Raw genomic sequence first — 25,448 nt, 5'->3', positions numbered from 1 at the left:
GTTCTCATCTGGCACCAATTGTGATGGCATTAGTAATCTTTGCAGAAGGGCATAAGGATGACTGAGGTGGGGAATTGATGCTGACACCAGTTCTAATGAAGGTACAGTTCTATTTCACAGCACTGATTTACAGAAACCACAAGATACCACATCATTTTTAACTTTTATCTTTGATTCAGTTCTATGCAGTATTGAATACATGTTGTGCATGTACGATAGCATCTGACTACTTTCTGAATTTATGTTTAGGCAATGTTTATATTTATGCAATGTTCCCTTAAATTTTTTTTGTGCGCGGTCCCTTTAAATTTGCTACGCGGCCAGCCACCATGCAGCCGTGCATACGCAGTATCTCTTCCAGTGGCAAGAGCTGTGGATCGGCCTGTGCAGGACCGCATGATTGGTGGAACATTGGTGGGCGGCCCTCAACAGCGCACCAAAACTTGTTAAGTGGCCCTCCAGCCCAAATAATTGCCCAGCCCTGCTCGAGGTGGGGATTTGAGGTTCAGTGCTGAGTGGAGTGGTAATGCATTTTCCTCATCATTCATTTGAAAGGTTGTCCTGCTGTTTTACTCATTTTTCAGGGTGGCTCCTCTGGGAAAGGAACAGCTTTAAAAAATGGGTCGGATGCGGATCTGGTCATCTTCGTCAGCCACTTCAAAAGTTTTAGAGACCAGAAGAACAACCGGGGTGAAATTTTGAACAAAATTCGAGATATGCTGCAGGAATGCCAACAAAGCCTCGCATCTGAGATCATCATGTCAGAGCCCCAAATAATTACCTTGCCGTCTGGCTTACCGTTTTCTCCTCGTTCCTTGAACTTCCATTTTAAATCCAGAGAGCTGTATGAATCTATTGAGGTTGATGTTCTGCCAGCATTTGATGCTTTAGGTATGAGGCTTTAAATGCAAATGGTTGGGTGGAAAATCTGGTAAATTAGATATATTTAAAGGAGTTCTTATTGTGTGAACCAACAGCACAACCCATTCATTCAGATGTTTCTCTCACCACACTCCCCCCTCCTCACCTTGCCCAACAAGTCAAACCCTCCATAGGTCTGTCCTGCCATAGTTCTGGATCCCGAACACTATCCCTCTCCAACACCTCTCCTCCATTGGCCAGCTTGGTGAGACTGCCAGGTTTCACTCTTACCTATCCAGGTGTAACCAGGGCATCTCTAGAAATGGGATCCATCATTGGCTCCTCCTTTTCCTTAGCACAGGGCTGGATGGCCACGAGAGGTGTATCTTAGGCAACCGCCTGCCTCAGGGTGCCAGGAATTCTGGTTTCAGGCTTCCAGATGCGGGGAACGTGGTGTCAAGCCCTCCCTGGAGACACTCAAAAGCAGCTCATTTTGTAAACGGGCTGCATTAGCCAAAGAAAAATATACCAACTGGAAGTCTTTTCAAGGATAAACATGGAGACATCAGTTGGGGTCCAGGCCAGGAAAGTAGCCGAGGTCACCTGGTGGTCTCCACTTCTGCCCTTCAAGAGACCAGTAGACCATTTACTGTTCAGTGTAGTGGCCCACAGATGCAGTGGTGCTCCAGGAGGCTGGGGCACAGGTACAATCCCTGCCCTGGGCTCCCCCACAACCCCGGTTTCCCTTGCATTAAAGGCCTTGTGGGGGAAAACGTAGGTTCTTCACCCTGCCCCTCCCCCCCCCCCCACTCCGCACAAGGCTATCCCAAAAACCTACCCCTGCAGCCGGGACCCAGTGTATGCTGGTCTTCCTGAAATGGCTGAGGACATTTGGCTTCAGAATTTCTACTTAAAACATGTCTTTCTCTTTTTTTTTTGGATGTGTCGGCCATATTGGGCTAGCATTTCTGTAAGGGTTATTCTGATCTCCTGTCGTAATTTTGTTGGAATGCCTGAAGAAAGATCATAAACTGCTGTTCCCACCATATCGCCAATGTTTCCACCACAGTTATGGCGGGAGTTCAGGAGAGCCCTGTGTAAACTCCAGGCAATTGTGTACTTCCAGCATTTTCTGCTTTTATTTCAGATTGTCAACATTTTACAGATTTTCTTTTTACCTCTAGCCCGTACAAAATCACAAGCAATTTGTGCTGCGTTAAACTGTCCAGTACCTCAATAATAAAATTTTGTCTTTTCAATGTCTTAAAGGTCAGCTAACAAAGTACAGCCCGAGTGCCCAGGTGTATGTAGACCTGATTAAAGCCGGAGGGGATGGAGGAGAATTCTCAACATGCTTCACCGAACTTCAGAGGAACTTTGTGAAGTGGCGCCCACCTAAACTTAAAGGCCTCATCCGCCTTGTGAAGCACTGGTACAGTATGGTAAGTTTAGGGACTACCTTTGAAATTGCTTTCTGCCATATGAACAACAAACTTGTTCATGTGTTTCTCTGTTATTTTAACAAAGGCACCAAACATTTAAAGTAAACAGGTTGACATTGTTGTTAAAATAGCAAAGGATTTGTTTTTTCCCGATAGTTTACAATATGATTTCCACCTACATGATTCTCGAAGCCTAACCAATTGAACTAGCCCTGACACGGTGCTATAGAGATTCCGCTTCGATGGTTTCCATCCAATAGTTGCCCACCATTCACTTTAATTGATGGAAAAGCACAAGCCGGCGAATTTCTACCCCAGTATCTGCAAGTTCTTCTCTAGTTGACCAGTAAGGGCTCTTTCAGACTGACCTTATTTGCCATAGTGGTTCCTAAAACAGTAGACGGTGCTACCATTTTAAAGTAGCTGTATAATTTTATGGTCATCAGGATGCAGTCAGTCATCAACCTGTTCCAGGTTTGTTGGCCAGGTTCTAATCCAGTCCAGACTTAATGGAATCAGAAATAAATGAGTATGGAAAAGAGGGCTAAAAATTGGTAGTTTGTGCCCATTTTTTCAGACACAAAAGGGGCATAATAACGATAGATGTAGCAGTGGGTATCCCACGCCCAATCTGCGTGCGCATTCGGGCCACTGTTCATTTAGTCGGTCCGCTCTTCTGTGCATCCCAGAAAGTCACTTAAGCCAGGCCTTAGACCCCTTGCATATGATAATGAGTTGCCCAACCCCTGTTAAAGGACCCCTCTGGGAAATTGCTTTCAGTTGAACAGAACAGGAGGTGGGCCTCCTCAGGAATCTCCAGCACAGTGGCCGCCACCTACAGGTAAATTATTTTAAAAACATTTGTAGAGCCAGGAGGAGCCAGATGCTTTTAGGCTAGCCCCGGGGCTCCTGGTTTGTGCGCGCAGTGATTTTTTTTTCATGTATGGTACTCGCAGTTTCTGCGCAATCGTATATGGCCCAGTCACTGGTTTTGACGTGTAGCCAGTCCCAAGCTCCAAAACTTTAGAAATCCCTGTAGCAGGGATGTTTTAAGGTTGGGGCAGAGTGAAGGAAGCGTTGTCTTTCATCCAACCTATATTTTTCTTGCTTGGGATGTGCTTGATCAGATATTTTAGATGGAGTGTGACTCTGCATGTAACCCAGACTGCATCTGCCCTGAGGAGTGCTTGGTGTTAGCACTTGTTGCAATAAAATGGAAATGGTTCTATTGTCATCCTCATCTTGATAATACGAAGATTTATGCAAAAAGTTTATGCATCAAAGGCTAAACTTTGTAAAACGAGGCTGCAGACACAGGGTTTCTCTCAACAGAGGAGTAGATCAAAGAATCGGGCACAAAGATCAATGCAATCAGTTTGTGATTTTCCAGCCATGGCCTCTGCACTCAATTCATAGAAGGAGCCCATTTGGCCCAGTAAGTCTGTGCCGGCTCTTTGAAAGAGCTATCCAATTAGTCCTACTCTCCTGCTCTTTCGCCATAGCCCTGCAATTTTGTCCTTTGCAACTATACATACAATTTACTATTGAAAGTTACGATTAAATCATCTTCCACTGCCCTTGCAGGTAGTGCATTCCAGATCATAACAACACGCTGCCTAAAAAAAATTTTCTCATCTCCCCTGAGGGGCAAGAGCTCTACTTGCCCATAAAAAACAGCCAAAGAGGTAAGGGACAGCATAAAACTAGAGGAAAGGGCATGCAAAAATTCATAAAGTAGCACACAGATCCTGGCAAATGATAAAGATAGTAAGAACAGAAAAGGGTCATAAAACCGATAGCAAGAGCTACAAAAAGCGAGCGTGAAAAGAAACTTGCAAGGAACATCAAAATCAATACAAAGAATTTTTATAGTTACATTCGAGGCTGATCAGGAGCAATGTTGGCCCCTGAAAGTGGTGACATTGTCAATGACAATGGGGAAATGGCGACATGTTGAATAATTACTCTGCGTCAGTATTTACAGTAGAAGAAGATAGCAAGCCAGATATCCCAAATAATCTACTATTGAATCGGGGACAGGGGGCTGGATTTTAGGCTTTAATGTTTTTGGGGCGATAATGGCAATAGGGCGGGAAAGTTAGCGGCTGGGAATAGTTTGTGCTTTAGTAGTTAAATTTGGGCATTTGGGCCCTGCGTCAGGGGGCGCAGCACAAAGGGAGGCATTGTACACCTCTCATTCAACATTCAGCATTCAACATTCAGGAAGGATAGAATAAAAGGAAAAGGAGGTGGGGTAGCATTGCTGGTTAAGGAGGAGATTAAGGCAATAGTTAGGAAGGACATTAGCTTGGATGATGTGGAATCTATATGGGTAGAGCTGCAGAACACCAAAGGGCAAAAAACGTTAGTGGGAGTTGTGTACAGACCTCCAAACAGTAGTAGTGATGTTGGGGAGGGCATCAAACATGAAATAAGGGGTGCGTGCAATAAAGGTGCAGCAGTTATAATGGGTGACTTTAATATGCACATAGATTGGGCTAACCAAACTGGAAGCAATACGGTGGAGGAGGATTTCCTGGAGTGCATAAGGGATGGTTTTTTAGACCAATATGTCGAGGAACCAACTAGGGGGGAGGCCATCTTAGACTGGGTGTTATGTAATGAGAGAGGATTAATTTAGCAATCTCGTTGTGCGAGGCCCCTTGGAGAAGAGTGACCATAATATGGTGGAATTCTGCATTGGGATGGAGAATGAAGCAGTTAATTCAGAGACCATGGTCCAGAACTTAAAGAAGGCTAACTTTGAAGGTATGAGGCGTGAATTGGCTGGGATGGATTGGCGAATGATACTTAAGGGGTTGACTGTGGATGGGCAATGGCAGACATTTAGAGACCGCATGGATGAACTACAACAATTGTACATTCCTGTCTGGCATAAAAATAAAAAAGGGAAGATGGCTCAACCGTGGCTATCAAGGGAAATCAGGGATAGTATTAAAGCCAAGGAAGTGGCATACAAATTGGCCAGAAATAGCAGCGAACCTGGGGACTGGGAGAAATTTAGAACTCAGCAGAGGAGGACAAAGGGTTTAATTAGGGCAGGGAAAATGGAGTATGAGAAGAAGCTTGCAGGGAACATTAAGACAGATTGCAAAAGTTTCTATAGATATGTAAAGAGAAAAAGGTTAGTAAAGACAAACGTAGGTCCCCTGCAGTCAGAATCAGGGGAAGTCATAACGGGGAACAAAGAAATGGCGGACCAATTGAACAAGTACTTTGGTTCGGTATTCACGAAGGAGGACACAAACAACCTTCCGGTTATAAAAGGGGTCGGGGGGTCTAGTAAGGAGGAGGAACTGAGGGAAATCCTTATTAGCTGGGAAATTGTGTTGGGGAAATTGATGGGATTGAAGGCCGATAAATCCCCAGGGCCTGATGGACTGCATCCCAGAGTACTTAAGGAGGTGGCCTTGGAAATAGTGGATGCGTTGACAGTCATTTTCCATCATTCCATTGACTCTGGATCAGTTCCTATAGAGTGGAGGGTAGCCAATGTAACCCCACTTTTTAAAAAAGGAGGGAGAGAGAAAGCAGGGAATTATAGACCGGTCAGCCTGACATCGGTAGTGGGTAAAATGATGGAATCAATTATTAAGGATGTCATAGCAGTGCATTTGGAAAGAGGTGACATGATAGGTCCAAGTCAGCATGGATTTGTGAAAGGGAAATCATGCTTGACAAATCTTCTGGAATTTTTTGAGGATGTTTCCAGTAGAGTGGACAAGGGAGAACCAGTTGATGTGGTATATTTGGACTTTCAGAAGGCGTTCGACAAGGTCCCACACAAGAGATTGATGTGCAAAGTTAGAGCACATGGGATTAGGGGTAGTGTACTGACATGGATTGAGAACTGGTTGTCAGACAGGAAGCAAAGAGCAGGAGTAAATGGGTACTTTTCAGAATGGCAGGCAGTGACTAGTGGGGTACCGCAAGGTTCTGTGCTGGGGCCCCAGCTGTTTACACTGTACATTAATGATTTAGATGAGGGGATTAAATGTAGTATCTCCAAATTTGCAAATGACACTAAGTTGGGTGGCAGTGTGAGCTGCGAGGAGGATGCTGTGAGGCTGCAGAGCGACTTGGATAGGTTAGGTGAGTGGGCAAATGCATGGCAGATGAAGTATAATGTGGATAAATGTGAGGTTATCCACTTTGGTGGTAAAAACAGAGAGACAGACTATTATCTGAATGGTGACAGATTAGGAAAAGGGGAGGTGCAAAGAGACCTGGGTGTCATGGTACATCAGTCATTGAAGGTTGGCATGCAGGTGCAGCAGGCGGTTAAGAAAGCAAATGGCATGTTGGCCTTCATAGCAAGGGGATTCGAGTACAGGGGCAGGGAGGTGTTGCTACAGTTGTACAGGGCATTGGTGAGGCCACACCTGGAGTATTGTGTACAGTTTTGGTCTCCTAACTTGAGGAAGGACATTCTTGCTATTGAGGGAGTGCAGCGAAGGTTCACCAGACTGATTCCCGGGATGGCGGGACTGACCTATCAAGAAAGACTGGATCAACTGGGCTTGTATTCACTGGAGTTCAGAAGAATGAGAGGGGACCTCATAGAAACATTTAAAATTCTGACGGGGTTAGGCAGGTTAGATGCAGGAAGAATGTTCCCAATGTTGGGGAAGTCCAGAACCAGGGGTCACAGTCTAAGGATAAGGGGTAAGCCATTTAGGACCGAGATGCGGAGGAACTTCTTCACCCAGAGAGTGGTGAACCTGTGGAATTCTCTACCACAGAAAATTGTTGAGGCCAATTCACTAAATATATTCAAAAAGGAGTTAGATGAGGTCCTTACTACTCGGGGGATCAAGGGGTATGGTGAGAAAGCAGGAATGGGGTACTGAAGTTGAATGTTCAGCCATGAACTCATTGAATGGCGGTGCAGGCTAGAAGGGCCGAATGGCCTACTCCTGCACCTATTTTCTATGTTTCTATGTTTCTTGGCGCTAGATGGGAAACTCCGGAGCTAAAGAGCCGGGCTGGGAGCGCTCCGAGAAAAGTCTTAGAGCTGGGGGGAGCCTAAAAAAACACAAAAACATTCCCAAAACATTGCCCACTCCACCACAACACAAATCGCTTAAAAAAATTAAAAGAAAAAACAATCACACTTACCTTAAGAGTCCATTATTCACCTCTTTGCTGACGGGATCATCGGACCATCTTGATTTCCCAGGCGTTCATTGCGGGACACACTTCCGGGCGGACGATCGGGCAGGAGCTCAAACTCACAACCAGGGGCGTTGCACACCCGGCATAGCTCTTCCGGGTGGTGCTGTTCCACGCCGCCGCAAAACCCGACCCGAGGATCGCTGCGGGGCACATAAGACCTCACCGCCATTGACGCCGCTCCGTAATAAAGAAAATAATGGCACTAAAGAGTGACAAATCCCCAGGGCCAGATGGTTTCCATCCAGGGTTTTAAAGGAAGTAGGTGAGCATTTTGAAGATGCCCTAACTATAATCTTCCAACATTCTCTGGATTCAGGAACCGTCCCTTTAGGATGGAAAATTGCGCATGTCACTCTGCTGTTTAAGAATGGCGAGAGAGGGAAACCAGGGAATTATAGACCAATTAGCCTAACATCTGTTCTGGGAAACTTGCTCGAGTCTATAAATACGGATAGGGTGACGGAACACCTCAAAAATTTTCAATTGGTCAGAGAGAGCCAGCATGGATTTGTGAATGATAGGTCATGCCTGACAAACATGATTGAATTTTCTGAAGTGGTGACTCAAGTAGGTGGACTTCCACCAGGGATTTAATAAAGTCTCACATAAGAGACTGTTATCTAAGGGAGAAGCCCATAGAATTGAGGGCAAATTATTGACCAGGTTCGGAAATTGGCTCAACGGCAGCAGGCAGAGAGTCGGGATCGTGGGAAGATACTCAATTTGGCAGGATGTGACTAGTGGTGTCTGGCAGGGATGTGTGTTGGGGCCTCAACTATTCACAATATTTATTAACAGCTTAGATGATGGCATAGAAAGTCATATATCCAAAAGCAAAATACTGTGGATGCTAGAAATCTGAAATAATAAACAGAAAATGCTGGAAATACTTGTACTTCTTTCAATTTAGTATATTGTATTCGCTGCTCATGATGCGCTCTCCTCTACACTGGGGAGACTAAATGCAGATTGGGTGACCACTTTGCGGAACACCTCCATTCAGTCTGTAAGTGTGATCCTGAGCTTCCGGTCACCTGTCCCTTTAATTCTCCACTCCACTCCCACTCTGATCTCTCCTTCCATCCTCGGCCTCTTGCACTGTTCCAATGAAGCTCAGCGTAAGCTCGAGGAACAGCACCTCATCTTTCATTTAGGCACTTTACAGCCTTCTGGACTCAACATCGAGTTCAACAATTTCAGACCATTATCTCTGCCCCTATTTTTCCCCCTATGACAGCTGTTGATTAATCTGCCATTCCCATTTACACCCTGTCTAGACTCATCTTTTGTTTCTTAATTTGCCCCATTACCATCTCCTTTCGCCTTGCACCATCATCCCGTTTGTCTCTCAATCTCTTCTGCCTATCACACACCTTCCCTTTGTTTTTTCTGCCCTCCCCCCTTTCCCTGCTCCTAAACTTGCTTAAAAATTTATATTATATCTCCAGCTTTTTCCAGTTCTGACGAAGGGTCATTGACCTGAAACATTAACTCTGTTTCTCTCTCCACAGATGCTGCCTGACCTGTTGAGTATTTCCGGCATTTTCTGTTTTTAAGTCACATATCCAAATTTGCCGATGGCACAAAGATAGGTGGCATTATCGGCAGTGTAGATGAAAGCATAAAATTACCAAGGGATATTGATAGATTAAGTGAATGGGCAAAGCTGTGGCAAATGGATTTCAGTGTAAGCAAATGTGAGATCATCCACTTTAGACCTAAAAAAGAAAGAACAGGGTACTTTCTAAATGGTAAAAAGCTAAAAATAATGGAGGTCCAAAGAGACTTGGGGGTACAGGTACATTGTGATGAGCAAGTTCAGAAAATAATCAAAAAAGCTCATGGAATGCTGACCTTTATATCTGGAGGACTCGAATTCAAGGGAGCAGAGGTTGTGCTGCAGCTATTCAAAACCTCTGGTTACATAAGAACATAAGAAATAGGAGCAGGAGTAGACCATTTGACTCCTCGAGCCTACTCCGCCATTTAATAAGATCATGGCTGATCTGACCATGGACTCAGCTCCATTTCCCTACCCGCTCCCCATAACCCTTTACTCCCTTATCTCTCAAAAATCTGACTATCTCCGCCTTAAATATATTCAATGACCCAGCCTCCACAGCTCTTTGGAGTAGAGAATTCTACAGATTTACAACCCTCTGAAAGAAAAATTTTCCCTCGTCTCAGTTTTAAATGGGTGGCCCCTTATTCTGAAACTATGCCCCTAGTTTTAGTTTCCCCTATTAATAGAAATATTCTCTCTGCATCTACCTTGTCGAGACCCCTCATTATCTTTTATGTTTCAATAAGATCACCTCTCATTCTTCTGAACTCCAATGAATATAGGCCCAACCTACTCAACCTATCTTCATAAGTCAACCCCCTCATCTCCGGAATCAACTCAGTGAACCTTCTCTGAACAGCCTCCAATGCAAGTATATCCTTCCTTAAATACGGGGACCAAAACTATGTGCAGTACTCTAGGTGTGGCCTCATCAATACCCTGTATAGTTGTAGCAGGACATCTCTGCTTTTATACTCCATCCCCCTTGCAACAAAGGCCAACATTCCATTTGCCTTCCTGATTACTTGCTGTACCTGCATACTAACTTTTTGTGTTTCATGCACAAGGACCCCCAGATCCCTCTGTACTGCAGCATTTTGCAATTTTCCCACATTGTATACCATCTGCCAAATTTTTGCCCACTCACTTAGCCTGTCTAGATCCCTTTGCAGATTTTTTGTATCCTCCTCACAATTTGCTTTCCCACCCATCTTTGTATCATCAGCAAACTTGGCTACATTACACTCGGCCCCTTCATCCAAGTCATTAATATAGATTGCAAATAGTTGAGGCTTCAGCGCCGATCCCTGCAGCACCCCACAAGTTACAATTTGCCAACTGGAAAAAGACCCGTTTATCCCGACTTTCTTTTCTGTTAGTTAGCCAATCCTCTATCCATGCAAATATATTACCCCCAACCCCGTGTGCTCTTATCTTGTGCAGTAACCTTTTATGTGGCACCTTATCGAATTCCTTCTGGAAATCCAAATACACAACATCTACTGGTTCCCCTTTATCCACCCTGCTCGTTACATCCTCAAAGAACTCGAGCAAGTTTGTCAAACATGCTGACTCTGCTTGACTGCATTATGATTTTCTAAATGTCCTGGCTCTACTTCCTCAATGATGGACACCAGCATTATCCCAATGACAGATGTTAGGAAACTAAAAGTTTTTTGCTTTCTGTCTCCCTCCTTTCTTAAATATGGGAGTTACATTTGCGGTTTTCCAATTTGCTGGAACCTCTCCAGAATCCAGGGAATTTTGATAGATTACAGCCAATGCATCCACTATCTCTGCAGCCGCTTCGTTTAAGACCCTAGGATGCAGGCCATCATGTCCAGGGGACTTGTCCACCTTTAGTCCCATTAGTCTGCGTAGTACTTTTTCTCTAGTGATAGTGATTGTTTTAAGTTCCCCACCCCCCCCTCCCCCACCCGTGATAGCCCCTTGATTATCAATTTTTGGGATGTTTTTAGTGTCTTCTACTGAGAAGACCGATACAAAATATTTGTTCCTATGTTCCCCGCTGTGCCAGTTATCTTAAAGCTGACTCTTTAGTTACCAATCCTTCTGCCAGTGGAAACAGTTTTTTGGATTTACTCTTTTTAAAAAAAAAACACACACAAAACAATTTTTCAATTTGTACTTCATTCAAGCGAGACACCTGGAGTATTGTGTACAGTTTTGGTCTCCTAACTTGAGGAAGGACATTCTTGCTATTGAGGGAGTGCAGCGAAGATTCACCAGACTGATTCCCGGGATGGTGGGACTGACCTATCAAGAAAGACTGGATCAATTGGGCTTGTATTCACTGGAGTTCAGAAGAATGAGAGGGGACCTCATAGAAACGTTTAAAATTCTGACGGGTTTAGACAGGTTAGATGCAGGAAGAATGTTCCCAATGTTGGGGAAGTCCAGAACCAGGGGTCACAGTCGAAGGATAAGGGGTAAGCCATTTAGGACCGAGATGAGGAGAAACTTCTTCACCCAGAGAGTGGTGAACCTGTGGAATTTCTACCACAGAAAGTAGTTGAGGCCAATTCACTAAATATATTCAAAAGGGAGTTAGATGAAGTTCTTACTACTAGGGGGATCAAGGGGTATGGCGAGAAAGCAGGAATGGGGTACTGAAGTTGCATGTTCAGCCATGAACTCATTAAATGGCGGTGCAGGCTAGAAGGGCTGAATGGCCTACTCCTGCACCTATTTTCTATGTTTCTATGTTTCTATGAGGCTCTGCCCTGGAAACCTTGCCTGGCCAGGTTTAATTTTAAATGCTTCGAACGAGAAAGTAACAGTGTAAGGATCACAGGCCTATGCGTTGACTTATTTTTACCCGACAGTATGTGCGCCCATACAAACGTTTCATGAGAAGTGGAGAATTCCTTCCACCAAAGTACGCCCTGGAGCTGCTGATCATCCACGCATGGGAGAGTGCTGAGAAGGGAGAGAATTTCAGCACTGCCGAAGGATTCCGCACCGTCATGGAATTGATTGTTGAATACGAAGAGTTGTGGATGTTCTGGACTGACAACTACAACTTCAACTGTCCCTTTGTTGGCAATTTCCTGAAAGACAAACTCCAAGAACCAAGGTAAGTTGGATTTTTTTAATGATATTTTTCCTGATGGGGAATCATAGAATGATAAGCACAGAAGGAGGCCATTCTGCCCATCATGCCTGTGCCAGCTCTTTGGGTGAGCTATCCAATTAGTCCCACTCCTTGCCCTTTGCCCATCGCCCTGCAAATGTTCCCCTTTCCAGTATTTATCCAGTCCCCTTTGAAAGTTATTATTGAATCTGCTTCCACTACCACCAAAATGGGCAGCGTATAAATGTGGAGCAAATGCCAGCACAGGCCACTCTGTGCACCTCTCAGCAGCTACCTCAGGAATGGTATCAGTACAGGCCTGAGCTAAAAAGGGAAGGGGATGAAAAAGAGAGGTGTTTAATTAAGAGGGAAAGTTTGGCTCAAATGTTTCATTTACCATAAAACATGTAGACAACTTATGAGAGCTAGTTATATAATGTCTCTTCTACTGTGTATGCCTCACTGAATCACAAATTGTTTACTGAGGTGTCTTAAAAATGGACCTGAAAGATAAATCCCCAAAGTTTTGTATAGTTCAAAGAACGAGTGCGTAAAAATACGTCTTTTGACTGGTGATTCTTGTGTTGTTTGAACATTTAGGCCAATGATTCTCGACCCGGCAGATCCAACGGGAAACGTTGCTGGAAATGCTAGATGGGATCTAGTTGCACAAGAGGCCCAAAATTGTTTACAGCAGAATTGTGTGTGGAACATCATCTCCTGGGATGTTGAGGTAAAATATCACAGGAAGCGCATGGTGTAGTACCAAATACTGGAATTTTCTAAAAAAGAAATACCGAGAGGGATATACACGATTTATATCAGACGACAATTGTACTCAGTGGGCACTTGATGAGAAATTGATAGATTACAAAGTAATCCTATCAAAGGATTCATAAACCACAAAGATATTTTGTTAGATCCTCTGAACCTCAATTTTGGATTATTTTCTGTAATCCTCATTTAGGGCCCAAGTTTCCACATGATTTGCGCCTGACTTTTAGGAGCAACTGGTGGAGAACGGACTAGCTTAGAAATCGCAATTCTCCACATTTTTTTTTCTGCAGTTCTAGTCAGGTAGAACAGTTCTACTTTGGAACAGAATTTTTTCTTCAAAAGGAGGCGTGTCCGACCACTGACGCCTGATTTGAAAGTTTCCACAGTGAAAACGTACTCCAAACTAACTTAGAATGGAGCAAGTGAAGATTTTTGTAGAACTGAAAAAACCTGTTCTACACATTAAAAAATCAGGCGCAGGTTACAAATTAGGTGGGGGGGGGGCGAAGGGAAGTCATTAAATTCTATAATAAATCCTTATTTATACTTCTACAAATATTATACAAATAAATCCAACCTGAATAAACATTTATAAGCAAAGAAAAGATTAAATAAACCATCTTCCTATCTATGTGAAAGTGCTTCAGCCAGGGAGAATGCTGCAGTCAGCCTGAGGCGCCCGTTCTTCCCGCGGTGGGGGGGGGGGGAGAAGGCGCCCGTTCTTCCCCCGGGGGAGGGGGGAAGGAGACAGTAAGAAGGCTGCAAGAAGCCTCAGTGCTGATGTGCTGATGGCAATGTGCTTTTATTAAAAAATGTTCAAAAATTATACAGCTACAAAGAACTACAAAAATGGCCGAATGCCAATGTTTCCTTCACACTGCGCGTGCGCGAACGCTCCAACGCGCACGCGCAGGGTTGCCGGCAGGAAAAAAACTAATTTAAATAGTACCCGCCCCCTCCCACTTACAAAATCGGCGCGAGTGTAGGCTCCGCCCCCCTGGGCGCCGCGCCAAACAGACATGGAGCTGCAGGGCTCTCCAGAATCGCGAGTTTTTTTTCCGGCGCCGTTTTAGGCGCGAAAAACGGGCGCCCAGCTCGGAGGGGCGCCCGTTTTTTATCGTGTGGAAACTTGGGCCCATAGTTTCTGATTGTCTTCGGTTCAGTCACAAATTCCATCCTTAGCCACTGACACCATCCCTTTCCCTGACCGATGTCTGCAACTTTTTGCCTCCGTAACATTGTCCGTCTCCACCCCTACCTCAGCTCATCTGCTGCTGAAAACCTCGTCCATGCCTTTGTTACTTCCATGATGATGATGAGGCCGGTCACAATCCTCCGGTGGCACTCCCCCACCCCTGCCAATCCCCGATTCCCCTAATCCCCGGTCGAACCCCACACCCCATTGATGTTCCGACCGACCCCCCCCCCCCCACACCTCTGCCGATTCCAGCCCTCTCCCCCCCACCCCCATCCCCGATCCTCCCCTTCCAATCACCGACACTCCCACCCTGGATCATTCCCTTCCGATCCCCGACCTTCCCCCGCTGATCCCCGCCTCCCCCAACCCTGACCCTCCCCTGCTGATCCCCGGTTCCCCCCCCATCCACGACCTTCCCCTGCTGATCCCTGACGGCTACCCTGCCCCCCCCCCATCCCCGACCCCCTTCCTCCCTCAGACTGATCCCTCGCTCCCACTCTGCATCGGCACACCTACCCACCCGCAGTCAGCCAGCCTCTCAATGGGGCTGGCTGCGGGCGGGAATCCGAGGCCTCACATTCCAATCAGGCTCTGCTACTAAAGTCGGCAGGGCAACGGGGATCCCGCCTTCTAGGCCGCCTCGGAGGCCGCCCACACCCAACCCGCCTACCTGGAGAAAATTCTGGCCACAGAAAGTCCATTCGGCCCATCGTGCCTGTGCTGGCTCTTTGGTAGAGCTATCCAATTAGTCCCACTCCCCTGCTCTTTCCCCATAGCCCCATAATTGGTTTATTTTCAAGTATTTATCCAATTCTCTTTTGAATGTTACTATTGAATCTGCTTCCACCACCCTTTCAGGCCGCGTGTTCCAGATCACAACAACCCGCTGTGTAAAAGGGAATGTTTCCTTGGGTCGCCTCTGATTCTTTTGCCAGTCACCATAAATCTGTGGTTACTCACCCTTCTGCCACCCTTCATGATTTTGAACACCTCTATCATATCTCCTCTTTGCCTTCTCTGCCCTAAGGAGAACAAACCCCAGTTTCTCCAGTCTCTCCACATAACTGAAGTCCCTCATCTCTGGCATCATTTTAGTAAATATCTGCTGCGCCCTCTCTAAGGCCTGTGCTGTGGTATGGTTCCATGGGCCTTGGCAGGCCTCTGGTACCTCAAACAAGTGGCCATTCTTCATGTGTGAACCGTAACAATGAGTGTCAGGAGCCGATTCGATTGGGAGGAGGGTGGGTTTACAGCTGAGCCCAAACATGTCCTTCTCTGAAGTCCACATGTATGTACTTCTAGGACGGGTTACAGATTGCGATCAGGAGGGGTAACCATGATGGATGTATTTTCTCCCCGGCGTAGCCCATGGACACTGAGGCAAATGATAGCAGCCCTACTGCTATACTAGCTATGATCAACTCAAGCAGCATGGACCAGAGAGTGAATCCGATTGGCTCACTACCATAGCACAAACAATATTTATTCAATGAGCTATCAAAGGCACTTTGTAGGCTTTTTCATTTTATATGATTTTTTACGTTCTCATGATCCAGAGTATGAGTGTCACAAGTTCAGAACTAGCATAGTTATCTTCATGGCTCAATGGTGTCAGTCGCTCCTTGAAGTGGCTCTTTTATAGAAGTTTATTCCTGCTGCCCTATATCCACTTGTACAGTAGTGAGACCCAGGAGGGTAACAAAGGAACTACCCTGTGATCTGGGCCAGATTTCTGCGCCTTACTCACATGTACTCCTTCAATCTTTCTGGAGGTGGATCAAGTTAACATAATGTGAGGTGAAGTTTAGTCTGAATCACACGCTACTCTATTGCACAGTAGGTGAAACACACAGATCAATGAGATTTCTGAGAATCATTTGATACAGTTGGTATAACTTCTGTTTCTAGACTGTTACAACATTAAAGAATACTTAAGCACTAGCCCACTCTGGCGGGTTGCTTAACTTACCTTAATAGCACAATCTCTCTGCACTCTGTCCTACTACCTCAGACAGCAGGTTTTTCTTACTCAGCAGCTTCTTGGGGGCCAAATTTGGTCAAAGCCTCCCCCCGTCCAAGTGCCGCCGAGGTACCTGACGGTACTTTCGCAGGATATTCATGAAGAAGGTCCCTCGACAAATGAGGGACTTAGGCCGCTAATCTGGGCTGCAGCCAGCAGGAGATTGCATTCTCGGCGGCAGAGGCACTTGCCGCCCAAGTGCTGCCGAGGATGGAGTCGGACCCACGGAGGGTCGAAGACCTAAAAATAAAAATCAATAACAAAAAATAAAAAAACTATCAGAAGACCTTCTGGGGACCGCATCAAGGTAAGTCGCTGTGGAAAAACCAATTAAAAAATGTTCATTAACCTTTTTTCAATGATCTTCATACTTACCGGTGGGGACAGACTAGCCTCCTCGCAGCGATCCACCTCCATTCTCCCGCCGACTCCTGCCTGCATCAATATGGGAGCTCAGCGGGTGGATGGTCACTTGTGGCACTTGGCCATCCGCTGACGTCAGCGGGCGGTTCCCGGTGGCTCTCCCCTCCCGCCCGCTCCAGGCTACCTCGAAAGTGGCACTGGATGGATCTGCAAGAGCAATGTCGGCGGCAGTCGACGACAGCAGGTGGTGAGTTGATGAATTTCGGCCCCTTGGTGTCTACATTCTGACTTTTAAAAGCCTCTCTCACAGCCCTGACAGAGAAACAAACTCCCATCTTGCACTGCGACTGTTATAGTAAGCTAACCCCCTAAAATCTTTTACTAAAAACCACATCTTAACGTTGCTCGTGTCCAAGTACATCTTGTGAAAAAACAGCCAAAGAATCCCACACTGTAGTAAATTAGATGCCTCTATTAAGAACAGAAAAATCAGTCGTCAAAGTTAAATGTCTGGACCAGTGATGTTTTTGCTCAATATATTGGTGGATCTCCTGTGGCATTGCTCACTGTTATGCTCTGTAATGAACAACTTACTGTCATTAGGGCCGCTGATTTACAATAACTGTATAGGGCAATCCGGCATGTCGGAAAAAACTGGCAAAGAAAAATGCTTTGTTTGCTTTGGTTTGATTTTTTATTAATTAGTAAATATTTCTACTTCTGATTGTTTGCGGCCAAAAAGATGTAGAATTTTTTGGATTGCTTGATGGATTCAAGTTCCGCTCTACTTTATTGGTAGGTTCTGGTTGCATTTTGTAGCTACTGAGTTGCGAGTTCTTAAATCAAAATTGATCAAATCAAAAAGTCTTGTGCCAATGTGGGAACCAACCAAAAGAAGTGCGACACCTAAATTTAATAGAGGAAGTATGATGTGACAAACAGGAAGCGATGATATTATAGTTTTCTTTAAAACATGTGGATAGATGTAAGGGTAGATTCAGTGATCCTGCACTCCCAGTAGGTGGCCACATTCAAAGAGAGCATGGTTCAGAGGTAGGGTTACCACGCTCTAGTACTGATCCTCAGTCTGTTCTCCTTTCACGCTTGGCTTCCCATTAGCACGGAAGCACTGAATGTACCATGGAGTACAGTAAGATTAGTGATGCATCTTGTACAAAACCTGGGTCCCCTTGGTTATTTTACAATATTTTCTGTTTGTCCTTTTCAGCCCGTGAAAGGTGTTCGGGTTTCAGTGGAGCCCCATGACATTTCTTTATCCATCAACCCTTTCATCCCCATTCGAAATATTAAGCAACAACTCGAGGCTCAGGCCAGCGTCTCAGTTTTCAATCATTACCTGGAGTGGAATGGTCAGATGCTGGATGAAGATCGTACGCTATCCAATTACAGAATTTTCGATGATGTTACCTTCGATCTGAAAGAGCAATCCAGCTCGTGCATCTTACTGTAACAGAGGAAGTCCTGAGCAATCTGCCTGTGTATTGGAGAGCAAGTCAATATGCCAACCAGAGACAGCAAACCAATGCTTCAGAGCAGAGTTACAAACCTTTTGGCAAGAAGCACAATCCCAACCAATGTCGTGCCCAAATAGGTTCATGCTTAAAATTTCCGACAATCTGAGCTTTTGATTTCAAACTCTCGAGTGGATTAATGGTATTTTTGATGGGAACTTCAATCGGTGGGGAGATTGGAGAAATTGGGATTTTTCTCCTTAGCACAGAGAAGGTTAAGGGGACAATTAATAAAGATGCTCAAAATTATGAGGGGATTTGATAGACTAGATAAGAACAAACGTTTTGCACTGGCAGGGGGTTTGGTATCCAGAGGCTAGAGATTTAAAATAATTACATTAATTACTGAAAGAAAAAAATCAGTGTTGTGGGAAAAGAGCAGGGGAGTGGGACTAATTGGACAGCTCTTTCAAAGAGCCGGCACAGGTTTGGATTAAAAAGCTAGTATCAGTAATGGTGACCGCATGAAACTACTGGATTGTCGTAAAAACCCATCTGGTTCACTAATGTGTTTTAGGAAAGGAAATCTGCCGTCCTGACCCAGTCTGGTCTATATGTGACTCCAGGCCCATAGCAATGTGGTTGACTCTTAACTGCCCTCTGAAATGGCATCTCACCACCACCTGCTCGAGGGCAGTTAGGGATGGGCAATAAATGCTGGCCTTGCCGGTGACAAACACATCCCGTGAAGGAATAAAAAAAATCTGGACTGACACTTCAGTGCAGTACTGAGGGAATGCCCCACTTTAAGATGGGCTGTACTTCAAATGAGAAGTTAAAAAGATCCCATGGTACTATTTAAAGAATAACAGGAGAGTTCTCCTGGTGTCCTGCCCAGCAATTAAGTCTCAGCCAACAATACTAAAACAGATTATCTGGTCATTTATCTCATTGCTGTTTATGGGACCTTGCTGACCACTAATTGACAACTGTGTTTCTCTACATTACAACAGTGACTACACTTCAAAAGTACTACTTCATTGTGAAGTGCTTTGGGATGTCCTGAGGTCATGAAAGGTGCTAAATAAATGACGTTATTTTCTTTAATGTTAATTGAATGCCGAGCTACGGGTGTCAATTTGTTAAGTAGTGTCGCTGATAGCTGGCTGAACAAAAGATGGATTTCTCACAATCACAAATCATTCAACTTCCTGGGGATCTTTTACGGAGTCATAGGTTTGATTGACAGCTGTGGTTGGGTTATAGATATGGGTTGGATCTGGGAAAAAGTTAGGACCAATGATTCATAGGAACAGCAGTAGGCCACTCAGTCCCTCGAGCCTGCTCCACCATTCAATGAGATTATGGCTGATCTGCATCCTAACTCCAACTATCTGCCTTGGCTCCTTATCCCTAAATACCCTTGGCTAGCAAAAACTATCGATCCCAGATTACATATTAATTAAGTTAGTATCTGCTGCTTTTTGTGGGAGAGAGTTCCACACTTTTACCATCCTTTGAGTTAGTAAGTTTCCTAACATCTTCCTGAATGGCCTGGCTCGGATTTTAAGGTTATGTTCCCCTGTCCTAGACTCCCCTACCCGCAGAAAAAAGTTTCTCTCTCTCTACCTTATCAATTCCTTTCCCAATCCTAAAAACCTCAATCAAATGAGCCCTTAACCTTCTACATTCCAAGGAATACAAGCCTAGGTTATTTAATCTCTCCTCATATTCTAACCCTCGGAGCTCTGGTAATGTTCTGGTCAATCTGCTCTGCACTCCTTCCAAGGCCAATATTTCCTTTCTAAGGTGGCGTGCCCACAACTGTACTCCAGATATTGTCTAACCAGGGCTTTGTATAGTTGTAGCAAAACTTACTCTTAATATTCTAGCAAGGCTAATCATTGCACTCTCTTTGACAGACAACTCTAGCCAGTAACTTTCCGCTATGGACTCACCTGTCAATCTGAAGCTGTCACGGGTACAAGCTGTTCAGAGGCTCCATTGTAGAATTTTGCCGCATAGGAAAGTAGTGACTATGTTCCAAGGATTAACTTTGTGTTGACGGTTAGCCCAGGAGAAGTGTCTTTGTTGTTTATAAGGACTGTAAATATACTGCTTGTATTATATACTGTTCATTTACCTGTTTAATGTTCTTTTTAACATACCCCTGGCAGGCCTCCCAAATTCTACCCTACGTAAACTAGAGGTGATCCAAAACTCCGCTGCCTGTGTCCTAACTCGCACCAAGTCGCGCTCACCCACCACCCCTATGCTCGCTGACCTACATTGGCTCCTGGTTAAGCAACGCCTCGATTTCAAAATTGTCATCCTCGTTTTCAAATCCCTCCATGGCCTTGCCCTTCCCAATCTCTGTAATTTCCTCCAGCCCCACAACCTCTCATGTTGTCTGTGCTCCTCGAATTCTGCCCTCTTGAGCATCCCTGATTATAATCACTCAACCATTGGTGGCTGTGCCTTAAGCTCTGGAATTCCCTCCCTAAACTTTTCCGCCTCTCTACCTCTCTTTCCTCTTTTAAGATGCACTTTAAAACCTACTTCTTTGATCAAGCTTTTGATCACCTGCCCTAATTTCTCCTTATGTAGCTCGGTGTCAATTTTTTTGTCTTATAATATTCCTGTGAAATGTGTTGGGACGTTTTACTACATTAAAGGCGCTATAGAAATACAAGTTGTTGTTGTTGTTAAACGCATTGATGTGTGGAGAGTGATGCTGACACAGCTACATTTATTGCCCATTGCTGGTTCTCCCGAAAAGGCATTCTCATTGAGCTTCTGCACTCCCTGTGATGATGGTGCACTCATCAATGTAGCTGTTGGTTTATTGTCCGAGCCACAGTCTGATAAGGGTTTACATTACACTGCGTGCCAAAGATGAAATTATGAAGCAGCATGTATATTCTGTCATCCTGACTAGAGTGCAAAGGGTTTTCTGTTCGACACCTGAATTTGATACATTTAGCTAAATATTGGAAGGCAATGGTGCGCTCCGGCTTGTAAGTGATGCAGGGTTTACTTTTGAGTAGTTAATGACACGGAACCTTATAACCCCAAAAACATAACCTCCGTTTAATTGGGTTTATGTACAAAACATTGTTTGAAATCTTGTAGCTGCACTGTCGGAGGTGCCGTCTTTCGGATGAGACATTAAACCGAAGCCCCTTCTGCTCTCTCAGATGGACGCAAAGGTTCCCATGGCACTATTTCGAAGCAGAGCTGGGGAGTTATCCTGGTGTCCTGGCTCAATTAACATAACAAAAAACAGATTATCTGGTCATTATCACATTGCTGTTTGTGGGAGCTTGCTATGTGCAAATTGGCTGCCACGTTTCCTACATGACAACAGTGACCACACTCCAAAAGTACTTCATTGGCTGTAAAGCACCTTAGGACATCTAGTGGTCAGGAAAGATTCTATATAAATGCAAGTCTTTCTTTTTTTGGTGCTAATGCGATTTTCCCGTTATACGCATTAAACAGTTTAAAGGGGTAGCGCTATGACGATTGAACAAGACTGCAGCAAATCAAATCAACTAAACTGAACGAGACTGTAAGCAGCGGAGAAGTGTCTCCTCAACTTCCCCATCCTTAATGGAGACACAGGTCCTGATATTTACCATCTTGAAGGTTGGCATGTAGGTACAGCAGGCGGTTAAGAAAGCAAATGGAATGTTGGCCTTCATAGCGAGGGGATTTGAATACAGGGGCAGGGAGGTGTTACTACAGTTGTACAGGGCCTTGGTGAGGCCACACCTGGAGTATTGTGTACAGTTTTGGTCTCCTAACTTGAGGAAGGACATTCTTGCTATTGAGGGAGTGCAGCGAAGGTTCACCAGACTGATTCCCGGGATGGCAGGACTGATATATCAAGAAAGACTGGCTTGTATTCACTGGAGTTCAGAAGAATGAGAGGGGGTCTCATAGAAACGTTTACAATTCTGACAGGTTTAGATAGGTTAGATGCAGGAAGAATGTTCCCAATGTTGGGGAAGTCCAGAACCAGGGGTCACAGTCTAAGGATAAGGGGTAAGCCATTTAGGACCGAGATGAGGAGAAACTTCTTCACCCAGAGAGTGGTCAACCTGTGGAATTCTCTACCACAGGAAGTTGTTGAGGCCAATTCACTAAATATATTCAAAAAGGAGTTGGATGTAGTCCTTACTACTAGGGGGATCAAGGGGTATGGCAAGAAAGCAGGAATGGGATACTGAAGTTGCATGTTCAGCCATGAACTCATTGAATGGCGGTGCAGGCTCGAAGGGCCGAATGGCCTACTCCTGCACCTATTTTCTATGTTTCTATGTTAATCTCGCGTTTCGTTTTCCTGTTTGGTTGGAATTCTGATGCTGTTCCCTGAACAGCACCTGGCTCTTTCACAATCTACTCTCGGACTTGCTGAAATAGCGTGAAAAGCTATTGAAAGAACGACATCTGAAATACATGGAGCACTTAACACACTGCAAGCAGCAACTTTGTAATTTGACAGTTTTGGAAATAGTTTGCGCTTTTTAGCCGATTGAAACTCGGGTGGTTTAGGTGGTGGGGACTGTACAACCCAGGAGAGCAAACCCTCTGCTGTTTGTTCTCCTTTTGGTGGGAAAATAATTGCCCTCCACTTACCACTCGCCCCTTGGCAAAGTGTGAGATTAGGAGCTGAAATGGGCTTTAACTATGTGCCACTACTGTGTCTTCCTCTCTCAAATGTGCAAAATGAATTCATGATTAACAGCAGTGCGTTACACGGCGCTATCTGCTGTTTGCAATGGTATCTGCATCACCAGCTTCTCCCTCTGATGGCAGCATTTATTTTTGGCACCTGCTCACTTCTGTGGTGCATCCCAGAATTGGTTGCGATGTAAACACAATTCGTAACGATTTGTCTCCAACTGACCCGTCACTTAACAATAATTAAGAGTAACACTGAAAAGAATGACATTAATTATCTTTTGTGTTGTGATAATCGTTAAAGGATTAAGGCCCTCACCTTATTCACCAAGGAGTATTATACTGCATTGTGATTTGGTTGGAAAAAAATGGGGCCAGTTCCTTCTGTAGAAATACTGAGAGAAAAACATTTATGCAAATCCTTAAATGGCCCTAGATTGGTTGCGGAGAAATGATGCCACTCAAAGCAGGTTACTGAAGTGGAGAGGACAGAAGTATAAAACTGTCAGTGAAGGCTACAGTCTCAGAGAGATGTTACATAACAAAATAAGAATTAGGAGCTGGAGCAGGCCATTCGGCCCTTTGAGCCTGCTCCGCCATTCAACAAAATCATCGCTGATATTTTACCTCAACTCCACCTTCCCGCACTATCCCCATAGTTTCCCTTAGTTCCCAAAAGTGTATCGACCTTTGTCTTCTATATACTCAACAACTGAGCCTCCATAGCCTTTTGAGGTAGAGAATTCCAAAACTTCGCAAACATTAAGTGAAGAAATTTCTCCTCATCTCAGTCCTAAATGGCTGACTCCTTATTCTGAGACTGTGACCCCTGGTTCTAGATTCCCCAACCAAGGGAAACATCCTCCCTGCATCTACCCTGTCAAGCCCCTTAATAATTTTAGATGTTTCAATGAGATCACCTCTCATTGTTCTAAACTCTAGGGAATATAGGCCTAGTCTACTCAATCTCTCCTCATAGGACAATCGCTTCATCCCAGGAATCTGTCTAGTGTATTTTCCCACCTAACTTTGTATCATCAACAAACTTGGATAAGTTATAATCAGTCCCTTCATCTAAGTCATTAATATAGATTGTAAATGGAAATGTTCCTGTGGGGCTGTGCATTTGTGGGGCATGAGCTGTTGAAATTACTGTCCATTGAAACTACTGTCAGTAGTGTTCTGTTAATTAAACACTATAAAAAGCTTAGATATTTGAAATAAAATGAAACCCATGCACATCATTCAGTAAAGACATGGGGGACGAAATTGTCCTGCGCCCCGATTGGGGGCGGTAACCATCCGGGGCCGGGATCTTTAGCGTTCCATTGTCGTTGGAGGCAGTAACCGAGATGCTACAGGGGTGGGGAGTCAAGCGCTACGCGGATGCTGTGTGTAGCGCTGACGCACTTCAACGCCCCTCCACTTCACTTAAAGGGGTGGGCCACTGCGCATTCTGCACGGCCTCCGATGGCCTCCACTGAGCCACCAGGGCAACATGGGACCGGGCCTGCAGCCTGGCACCCCAATTGGAGTGCCGGGCTGCACGATAGTGGCCTCGCCCTGAAAGTCGGCCGCCAAAAATAGATGGCGGCCCGGGGCGCTGGCGCCCTCCCCTTTAAGCACCGCCCCGAGAGTGGATGTCGGCCGCTTAGCAACCTGCGAAGCTGGCGTTGACATCAGCTCGCTCCAGCCTCGCGGGTGGTAAGGGGGTGGTAAGGGGTTGGCGCGGGGCGTTGAGGCGTCGCCGTGCACGGCCTGACGTCATCGTTGGTTGCGAGGTGGCCTGGGGCGCTAACCGTGGGGCACGTCGCTGCCATGGCAACGCCTCTGCAAACTCCCAGGAGGCAGTAGCGCCCCCTGCCCCAGGCGAAAACTGTCATCTAACGGGGCTATAAAAAGAGGCAATTTCACCCCCATTGAAGTTTTAATTCTGACCTGAGTTATTAGATTCTGCATTCTGGGCCCAGTCATGCTCAGTTATTATATTGTCCCAGCCCAACCTACTTGATTACTTCTTTCTTCATGTGTGCTTGACATTTATAAATTTTGCTCATTTTTGAATTAATTTGTGAGTTTCTATCAGATTTTCCAGCTGTGTTGTAATGCCAATACTGGATATTTCTAGCTGCAGTTACAGCTATCATTAGCACCGTTTGGGAATTGTTATTAAAATGCCTTATTTTTCATTTTATTGTTTGCAAGATCTCAAGATATTGAAGAAATATCTGGTTCGGAATGGGATTGAAGGTTATGGAGATAAGTGCGTGCACAGATACACACAGACACAGACACACGCACGCACATACACGCCGTGCACACACACACACACTCAAATACTCCATGCAACACATGGTTCTTTTCCTGCTGGGGGAAATTATCTGCAGGGATTGAGGAGAAATTTCAGAGTCTTCCATTTTTGGCAGTTTTCCTGCGATTAGTCAGGATATTAAATGATTTGGGGAGCTTTCAGGACACCGAAGATTGTGCGTAGTCTGTCGGAACGATGGGGGCTCATTTTGTATCTCTTACCCTCAAGAAGAGTGGTGATGTCACCAGGAAGTGATGTTATCACTCAGTGATTGTACCGATGTGGTTCCAGGCAGAGACTACCCCTCAGATCCCATCACAAGTTTATTATTGGAAACCAATGTGCACGCTATCAGAGAAGTGTTACTCCCCACTCTGTTTTCCTTAGTCAGCAAATCCCTCGCTACCAGTTCCTTTCTGGCCTTGCAGGTGATAAGCCAGGACGCAAAGCACATCACCATGCAG

General features: G+C 45.1%; 1 protein-coding gene and 1 long non-coding RNA gene across 2 annotated transcripts in view; both read left to right on the top strand.

Moving 5' to 3' along the window:
- The window catches only part of LOC139269250 (2'-5'-oligoadenylate synthase 2-like), a 52,930-nt gene that overhangs the window by 6,104 nt on the left and 21,378 nt on the right, over positions 1-25,448 (top strand). The window contains exons 3-7 of the mRNA XM_070888338.1: positions 585-891; positions 2,131-2,303; positions 11,910-12,160; positions 12,758-12,890; positions 17,744-17,982. Of these exons, the coding sequence (XP_070744439.1) occupies positions 585-891; positions 2,131-2,303; positions 11,910-12,160; positions 12,758-12,890; positions 17,744-17,982 (1,103 nt within the window). The remainder of the gene's footprint in view (positions 1-584; positions 892-2,130; positions 2,304-11,909; positions 12,161-12,757; positions 12,891-17,743; positions 17,983-25,448) is intronic.
- Positions 18,423-20,679, top strand: LOC139269003 (uncharacterized). Its single transcript, XR_011594147.1, has 2 exons — positions 18,423-19,064; positions 19,910-20,679. It is a non-coding gene; the product is annotated as an uncharacterized lncRNA (long non-coding RNA).

This window comes from Pristiophorus japonicus, chromosome 8 (genome assembly GCF_044704955.1).
Source record: "Pristiophorus japonicus isolate sPriJap1 chromosome 8, sPriJap1.hap1, whole genome shotgun sequence".
Classification (NCBI taxonomy): domain Eukaryota; kingdom Metazoa; phylum Chordata; class Chondrichthyes; family Pristiophoridae; genus Pristiophorus; species Pristiophorus japonicus.
Note: the sequence above shows the minus strand (reverse complement) of the source record. Positions and strands in the feature narration are given on the sequence as shown.